The 8,223-nt window shown below is 63.6% G+C and overlaps 2 protein-coding genes across 2 annotated transcripts; both read right to left on the bottom strand.

The window, feature by feature from the left end:
* LOC118523578 (epididymal-specific lipocalin-5-like) lies at positions 1 to 2,458 on the bottom strand. Its single transcript, XM_036073229.2, has 6 exons — positions 2,363 to 2,458; positions 2,058 to 2,194; positions 1,435 to 1,514; positions 787 to 891; positions 401 to 502; positions 1 to 80 (listed from the first exon to the last, which is right to left on the bottom strand). Exons 1-6 carry the CDS (start codon positions 2,456 to 2,458, stop codon positions 1 to 3), a joined length of 600 nt encoding a protein of 199 aa, XP_035929122.2.
* A 3,293-nt stretch (positions 2,459 to 5,751) lies between these two features.
* Positions 5,752 to 8,223, bottom strand: LOC118523579 (epididymal-specific lipocalin-8-like). The gene is made up of 6 exons (XM_036073230.1): positions 8,140 to 8,223; positions 7,099 to 7,229; positions 6,565 to 6,635; positions 6,129 to 6,233; positions 5,950 to 6,039; positions 5,752 to 5,853 (listed from the first exon to the last, which is right to left on the bottom strand). The coding sequence occupies exons 1-6, from the start codon at positions 8,221 to 8,223 to the stop codon at positions 5,774 to 5,776; spliced, it is 561 nt and encodes a 186-aa protein (XP_035929123.1). The 3' UTR covers positions 5,752 to 5,773.

Genomic DNA, 8,223 nt, shown 5'->3' on the forward strand with positions numbered 1-8,223 from the left:
TCAGGTCGGAAGACTCAGCTTGGGGGGTTCAGCGCAGCCCAGGGCAAGGCTCACCTCCTTCAGGAGCTTGGCGCGTCTCCCTGTGGGACAGGGGTGGTGTGAGGTGCCACGGGACGGGCCCCTCAGACCCCTACCTGCAGCCCAGCCAGTGTGGCAGAGGACGAGCTGGCCCAGAGAGACCCACTGACCCCCCGACCCATGTGTGATGAGAGGGGTGCTGGACGGAGACCCCCAGGAAGGCTGGCCAGCCCTGGCTCAGAAAGTGGGGGAGGAGCTCACCATGTGCAGCAAGTTCACGCAGGTCACTGTGGACAAAGAAAGAAGTGAGTCGGGAAGGCAGGGCACCAGGGAGTCGCTGGACAGACTGGGGAGGCCTGACCCTGAGACCCAGGACACTCACTGTCCCATGTGAGAAGGTACATGTCCTTCCCTGAGAGCCCATACTCCCCGGCCACCTCATGGAACCTCTTCATGACTTCCTCTTTGATTTCCAGGGTTCGGCCTGTGGGGGAGGGACACGGACCAGCTGGGGGAGCCACAGATATCCCTGCCCCCTCCTGCCCCCTCCCTGCCCCGTCTTGCTGCTTCCCTGCCCTGTCCCGCCCCCTCCCTGCCTCATCCAGTCCCTCTCCCTGCCCTGTCCTGTCCCATCCCCCCCCCCGTCCCATCCTGTCCCCCCCACCTGTCTACCTCTCTCCTGACCCCCTCTCAGAGCTGAGAGCCCCCCGGGGGCTGGAGCTGGGGCACGGGTGGTGCGCTCCCCATCCCGTCCTGGCCTGGGCTTACTATAAAGCTTCAGGACCCTGTGGGCCGCCCCTTCGTTGTGGAAGACAATGTCCATAATGGCGTAGGTCTTGTAGTCTGTGGCCAGCACCAGAACCTCTTTGGTTCCTGGGAGACAAATGGAACAGAGCTCCCGGGCTCCATCCTCACTGCCTCCCACAGCCCACGCCCCCGAGAACACGCACGCGCACACGGGGCTGGAGTGGGCCTTCTGGATTCCCTACAGGGGCCTCTGTGAGGACAGTGGACCGAGACGGAGAGATGCCTGATCAGACACGTTGTAAGCATTTCGGAGAGGAACCTGCAAACCCTCACAGAGCTTCTGGCGGCCAAGGCCAGAGACAGGGCCCCCAGGAGGGCCAGGCACTGAGCCACGTGCCCGAGGGCTCTGGCCAGGGATACCAGAGCACCCCATGAGGCGAGTCCCCAGATGTGGACACAGAGTCCTCCCCCCCCGCCACCAGACCTTGTCTCGGTGCCCAGCACGGGCTGAGCAGGAGCCGCGTGCAGTGGTAGGAAGCCTCCCTCTCCCCCACCCCATCTGGCCCACCAGCAGGAAGACCTGGTCCTTCTGGGCAGCATCGTGGCCTCAGGCTGAGCAGAACAGTCTGGGGAGGTGAGGGCCCTGGTGCCCAGGGCAGCACTCCTTACCGGCCTTCTTAGGGATCTTGAATTTCCCAGGGACGTCCCCTTTCAGGGCCTGGCTCTTCTCCTTCATACAGCGGCCCTCACTAGGAAGAGCAGACGCCTACCAGCCCGGCTGTCCGGGCCCCAAGCATGCCTGTCGTCCTGGAGGGGCAGCCCCCAGACGGCAGGACACCCTACATGTGGCCAGGCAGAAGGACCCCCCCAGTCCCCGGGAGCGGACCACTCCTGCAGTGAGAGTGTGCCCACCTCTGAGGCACAAATGAGAGTCCCCGAACCGGGGACGACACTCCCTGCCACACACGTCCACGCGGAGCTGGGCCAGGCCCTGGGCACATGAGACCCTCTGCCGCCGGCCGGGCTCAGAGGATGGACCCTGGCAAGGTGGGGCCCGGGCAGCAGGGCTGGAGGCCGAGCCCCAGGCAGCGCCACTCCTGAGATCACGGGTCACCCCATGAATTGCCCTAGGAGACAGTGAAGGGCCCCCAGCACCTCTGCTCTGGGAGACCCTCATGAGGAAAGGGTTTTGCCCCAGCTTCTTCCTGCCCCAAACCCGTCTCCATACTAGCAGGGTGACCGTGTGGCCCAGGGGCAGGAATGCCTGCCCTTCCTTCTAGCACCCCACTCACTCCTCATAGGCGGCGGTCAGGGCCAGATGGCTGTCCTCCAGCTCCACCACCACGGCCCCCACCTTGGTCTCCTTTGGCGGTGAGCCCTGGGGCTCCAGCTTCGCAGCGAAGGCGATCTCGTACCAGAGGCCTGAAAACTAGGGTCACAGGAAGTTGGAGGGACCAAGTGGGGCAGCGGTCTGGAAAATTCCAGGGGCGCCCACATTGCAGAGCTCACGGGGCTCCAGACAAAGTGGGTCCTGAAGGGTCTCCCCGGCATGTTCGGGGCGGCCCACCCCCACGGCGGGTGCCCTGAGACCCGCTACCTTGGCAAAGTCAAAGTCCTTCAGGATCGGGTCCTGTGTGCCTGCCACCAGCACCACGTACAGCCCCAGGAGGGCCATGAGCACCCTGCCCTTCATGTCCGGGCGGGCGGGCAGCAGGGACCGACTCCCAGAGCCGCAGGAGCCAGGCCCTGGGCTTATATGCCTCCCCGTGGGGCCTGGGGAGGGGTGCGGGCTGGCCTCACTGAGCAGGTCGGCAGCGTGTGGCAGACCAGCCGGCAGCCACCCACCCACAGGACAGGCCGGCTGGAGGGGGAAGCACCCCACTGGGTGCCCAGCCTCAGTCAATGTCCATTCGCTTACTCAGCTACCGTAGCCGCCGGGCCCCAGGCCCCTGGGGGGAAAGCCACCCAGGGCTCTCAGACTGTACGTACCCATGGCCAGAGGGCAGTGCCCGGCCTCCAGGATGAGGAAACAGAGGGGCATGACCTGTGGGGACACCTGACTCTTGAGGCCACCCTGATCCCGGGACTTAGCCGCCCCGGGAAGCACTTTGGGAACACGTGCTGGTGGGAGGAGTGCAGGCAGGGCCGTCACAGCGCCAGGCCTAGACAGCTGCCCAGAACCCCTCAGCTTTCCCCTTGAGTGGTGGCCCCTCCTGTGTGGCCCGGGGTCTCACCTCAGGGCCCTAGCCATGCCCAGGGCGTGGGTACATGCACCCAAGGGCCTGCCGGCCGGGCAGGAACAGGACCTCTGGCCAGTGGGCAGGATGGAGGACATGCATGCCCACGCAGTGTTGACTCTGTGCAGCCCAGCGCAGCCCAGGGCTGTGAGCTGCACGGACAGGGCCGGAACATCCCGACCCCTCGGCCCTTGCTGGCTGCCTACTGAGGCCTTTCAAGAAGCCACAGCCATGAGCAAATGACCAATCAGCAGTGTCCTGCCAACCCCGCTAGGAGCCAAAGGCCACCCTACCTCTCTTTACCCAAAACTTTGCCACCCACCCCAACCCCAACCCCTGACAGGGACACATTTCCACCTTGTAAGTGACGAGCTGAGTGCAGAGGGTATAAGACACCTGCCCAAACCGACCTGGCAGGTTGGCTTCGGCCGCCATAATCCCAGGGGGCTGCTATTGCCCTTGACCCCCGCCCCCAGCCCCAAGACTATTCCCTGTCCTCACCCTGCAGTCATGAGACAGGGAGAGGTGGGGGCTTTCCACCACATGGCAGACAGTATCCAAATCATGAGGGGGTGGTTGGGAGAAACCAGCGAGCCAGAGACAAGGAGACAGAGCCAGAGCCAGAGGGAAACGGAGCCAGGGAGATGGAGACAGAGCCAGTGAGACGGGGACGGAGCCAGGGAGATGGAGCCAGGGAGACGGAGACGGAGACGGAGCCAGGGAGACGGAGATGGAGATGGAGCCAGTGAGATGGAGACGGAGCCAGTGAGACGGAGATGGAGACAGGGAGATGGAGCCAGGGAGTTGGAGACGGAGACAGGGAGACGGAGATGGAGCCAGGGAGATGGAGATGGAGACAGGGAGATGGAGCCAGGGAGATGGAGATGGAGACAAGGAGAAGGAGCCAGAAGGAAGGGGAGGGTGCATCAAAGGGCCTGAAAGTGACTGTTGGGGTCAAAGTTCCCCATGGAGCTGAGTGGTTGGACCCCCACAGATGCAGCAGCCAGTCTAAGCAGGTAGCTCATTAATTTATGCTCTTTCCCCACGACAGAGGCACCGGGGCCAGCCCACCTGACCTCAGGACATGGGGACCAGCTGGCCCAGGCTGAGGGAGGAGGGCCGGCTGTTGGGGCACCTTCCCATCTTGGTGGTACTGTGCTGGTCGCCCCCCAGCTCCACACGTGACTCTGTGTTTGCGCTGAGCCCCGCCCAGCCCCCCCCCACCGGAAGTCTTAGTGATTTATCTGAGTGCTGATTGGTGCTCCGTGAGTGAAGTCTGCTGGGACAATGCTGCCCCGCCCCCCACGCCCGCTGCTGCCCAACTGCCCACCCCCACCAGCCCACGGGGCAGCCTGGACTTGGGGAAGGTCTGCCCTTGTTCCTCAAGCAGAAGCTGGGATTCCCAACACCCAGGACACCCGGCCCCCAGTAGCCCCCGGAGCTGAGCCACCTGAGCTCCTATAGGAACCTGGCCTACCTGAGCTGGAGCCTCAGAGCAGGGCAGCGACCCCAGGACTCCCTAGGGCCTGCCATGGCAGGGAAACTTCCGGAGACCCATGCAGGGCCCTGGAGGGAAGCCCCAGCCACGCCAGCCAATCCATGTCACCCAGGAGAGTATAGGCCAGAGGTCAGGCCAGGTCCAAACACCTTTTTATGTTATGGAACTGGCAGAGTCCTGAAGGGTCCAACATTGTCCCTAGTACAGGGCATCCCTCCTCTAACCATCCAGGAACCTCCACCGGGCCATTCAGCCCACTGGCTGCCTGCTCTACCTGGGGCCACTCAGGCTCTCGGGGAGCAGGGCGGTAGCCTGAGGATGACTGTGGAGCCCACACACATGGGCAGCCTGGCCTGTGGGCCCTGAGCAGGGCAGGGCTGGGCATGGCCCTCGGGTGGGAAGGAGGGAGAGGGCCCTGCCATCTTGCATCCGAGCTGTGCGGTCCCTGGGCCCCACAGGGAAGGAAACACAGACCAGACCGGAAGCCAGCCTGGCCAGTGGCGTCCCCCCAGCTCAGCCCTCTCTGGGCAAAGGTCCAGCCAGGGATGGGATCTGAATGGCGCCCGCTCACCAGCGATGCTCGCGGTGTACACAGACCACCAGAGTTAGGTTTGCTGTCACTGTCAGGATAGTCATGGAAAACACACCCCACAGCCCCACCCGTCACCCTCAGGCCCCGCTCCCCCAAGAAAGACACTCGGGGCAGTGGGTTTGTCAGTGGGGTTTATTCGGAGCAGGTACAAGCGCGCCCTGGGGCCAGGAGAGGCCGGGGGGGGGGGGGCGGAGGCTCGGAGCATCCCAGCCTGGGCACAGGGATCCTCTAGATCAGCTCCTGAGACACAGAAGGGCAGGACCTCAGGGCACGGCCTGACCTCAAAGGCCCCTGGGGGCAGTGGTTAAGGCCACGGGTGGGGGCCCGTGTCCTAGCTGCATGACTGTGAGCAAAAAGCCTCCCTGGGCCTCAGTTTCTCTACCTGCAAGGCAGGGTCACAGTCCCCAGCTCTCGGGGCTGTGCTGAGACAGAGGGGATCATGCAGGGGATGGGCTAGCACCGTGTGGGACACGGGGAACCCAAGACGGTGCCCACAGGGCTTGTGTCCCCACCCAGGCGGGATGTGAGTGCCCTGCTGGCCAGAAAGGCAGAACGAGGGCCCAGCCTCCTCCCGTCCCTCCCCCAGCCCTGTCCTCGAGCCCCCAGCCTCCGGGGTCCCCCTCTGGCAGCCTGGCGTCCACACCCTGGAGGCCCAGGATGCAGAGTGATTCAGGGTCCCTGTCAGGTCGGAAGACTCAGCTTGGGGGGTTCAGCGCAGCCCAGGGCAAGGCTCACCTCCTTCAGGAGCTTGGCGCATCTCCCTGTGGGACAGGGGTGGTGTGAGGTGCCGCAGGACTGGGCCTTTCCCACCCTCAGGGTCCCCAGCCCAGCGCCCACCCAGAAGGTCTGGGGCTCACCATGCCGGGCCACCAGGTAAAGCCCCATGTCTGCTGTCATCTCCCGGAATCTCCAGAAGCCTGGCCCATACTCGTCCTCCAGGCTCCGAGCTGTGGGGGGCACAGGGGGGCTGGGCTGGGCGGGGCTGTCCCCAGGAGGGCAGCAGCAGGCCCCCCCTCCCACCCCAGGGTGCACTTACTGAAATACTTGAGCACATGGTAGTCCTTGCCTTGCCAGTGGAGGGACAGCCTCAAAATGGCAAACTGTTCATAGTCCGTGTCTATCACGTGGATCTCCCTGTGGCCTGGCAGCAGGTGGGAGTGGAGAGACTGCAGGCATGCCGACAGGTACCGCGCAGCTTGGGAGACCTCCGAGGGGGGGTGTGGGGTCTGACTCCATCCTCTCCCCACCCAGCGCCCAGACCTGCCCTTCACGCTAGGCACGGGGGGGAGGGGGACGGGTAGAGCAGCCCTTGAAGGATGACCCACTTGTGTTAAGAGAATGGGAGCATCTGGGGCATGAGGAGAAGTGCAGGGAACAGCATGGGGAACAGCACAGGAAAAACAGCAAGGCCAAGTGCAGCTGGTATGCAGGGCCAGGGGGTTGAAACTGTAGCAACAGGCAAGGGTTCTTACCAGGAAAAACGAATGTCCCCGAAACATCTATTTCTGAGCTCACTATTTTTTCTGTCTCACAACTTCCTGAGCTGAAAGGCAGCAACGTGCTCATCAAGGAAATGCCAGCCTGCATTCTTTCTGCCGGGCACATCCCGGGGGGTGCAGAGAGGGGAATGTATCCTCCGAAAGGGCTCCAGCAGTGTGTCTGTACCCAGGAGAGCCTGGGCCAGGATGAGGATGGTGGAGGTGCAGAGCGGGGGCCTCCAGAGAGCCCCGTGCCCACTTTTCTTTCTTATAACTTAATGGGGCTTTATCAAAACTCTACGCTTATTTTTGGGAGAATTGAAGGTCTGGGGCAGATCTACATGTGGCAGCTCCAGCAGCCTGCGGGGGTTGGTGCTGGGGAGGGGGGTCAAGGTCTTGGGCTTTGGACACAGGGAGGACTGACACAGTTCAGACCCCACAGCTGCAGCTGGTGCAGCTGGGCTGCTTCCAGGCACTCGGCCTCATGTGCCTCTTCCTACTGGGGCTCCCGGGGGAGGGACCCCTCACCTGTTATATGCAGCCTTCACAGTCAGCTCATGTCCACTCAAGGTCAGGAACAAGGCTTCCAGCCTCTTTGGGGTCTTCAGTGCCAGGTTTTGGCTGGAGGCCACACCAACTTCCCGCCAGAATCCTACAATCTAGGAGAGAGAAGCCGGAGCCCCATCCGATGTGGCAGACCCACCCAGGGCCCCCGAGCAGGGTGCCGGCGGTCCCTGAAAGGTCAGCAAGTCTTTGTGGCAAAGCAGCGGTCACCATCCTTCTGAGGAACCCCTCCAGCCCATCAGACAGCAGTGTGCCGTCCTTGGGGCCAGGATGCCAGGGGCAGCGGTGGTTGGGGCCCGAGAGAGGAGGCAGCGGCCAGCAGCCCTTGTCACCCACGGGAGGGTACAGCTTCGCCCCCACACTGGGAGCTGGGGTAGGGAACTCCCGCCTTCCGAAATCCACCCACAGCCCAGAACTTCCATCTGAAACCTAGAAACCAATTGTTTTGCAAGAGAAAAGGATACATGTCCCCAGTACGTGTCATCCCTGAGCCTTCTGATGTGCTCCCAGCTCGGCTGCCAATGCAGACCTGTGAAGGACCTGGGGCCCCAGACGAGCTCCCCGCACTGGGAAAGCGTCCTCTGGCCACCACACTGGGAGCTGGTACAGCACGGCTGCTCCCCGGCACTTGGCCTGTTCCTACCGGAGCTCCCAGGGGATGGACCCCAATGATCCAGGCCAGGAGGTGGCCATGCTGAGCCCCGGTCCCTGGAGACCCTGGAGGACCAGGCTACCTGCCCACAGGAGACCCTCAGGGAGAGCTCTGGCCCTGCCGGGCCCTGGGCACTTGCTCTCACACCCCCTCTCAAGGACAGGGGTGACCAGCCAGGCTGGGCTCAGAGCCTCAGCCACCTGCTCTGTCCGGGCTGACCTGGGTGGGTCCTGGGGCCCCTGATGTAGCTGCTCTGGCACTGGTGGGGGTTGGAGGGACGGGGGGGTGGCTGGAGTGGCTGGACACTCAGGCCCCTCCCTGCCCGGCCTCCCCACGTAAGACAGAAGAGCCACCTTCTGCAGATCCAGGTCCTGTATGGTTGTGCCCCCCTGCACCATGACGATGCCCAGGATGGCACTCAGCAGCCCAGCCTCCAT

Source organism: Halichoerus grypus, chromosome 14, assembly GCF_964656455.1.
Source record: "Halichoerus grypus chromosome 14, mHalGry1.hap1.1, whole genome shotgun sequence".
NCBI classification, from domain to species: domain Eukaryota; kingdom Metazoa; phylum Chordata; class Mammalia; order Carnivora; family Phocidae; genus Halichoerus; species Halichoerus grypus.

Bases quoted from the DNA above. Each gene is read 5' to 3' on its own strand.
- LOC118523578 (XM_036073229.2), bottom strand. From the start codon at position 2,458: ATGAAGGGCAGGGTGCTCATGGCCCTCCTGGGGCTGTACGTGGTGCTG. The intron at 1,515-2,057 runs GTGAGTGGGGTG...TGCTCTTCCTAG, and splicing joins CTGACCGCCGCCTATGAGGA to TGAGGGCCGCTGTATGAAGG. The intron at 503-786 runs GTAAGCCCAGGC...CCTCCCCCACAG, and splicing joins CAGGGTCCTGAAGCTTTATA to GCCGAACCCTGGAAATCAAA.
- LOC118523579 (XM_036073230.1), bottom strand. From the start codon at position 8,223: ATGGAGGCTGGGCTGCTGAGTGCCATCCTGGGCATCGTCATGGTGCAG. The intron at 6,234-6,564 runs GTAAGAACCCTT...ACCTGCTGCCAG, and splicing joins GGGGACATTCGTTTTTCCTG to GCCACAGGGAGATCCACGTG. The intron at 6,040-6,128 runs GTAAGTGCACCC...TGCCCCCCACAG, and splicing joins CCATGTGCTCAAGTATTTCA to CTCGGAGCCTGGAGGACGAG.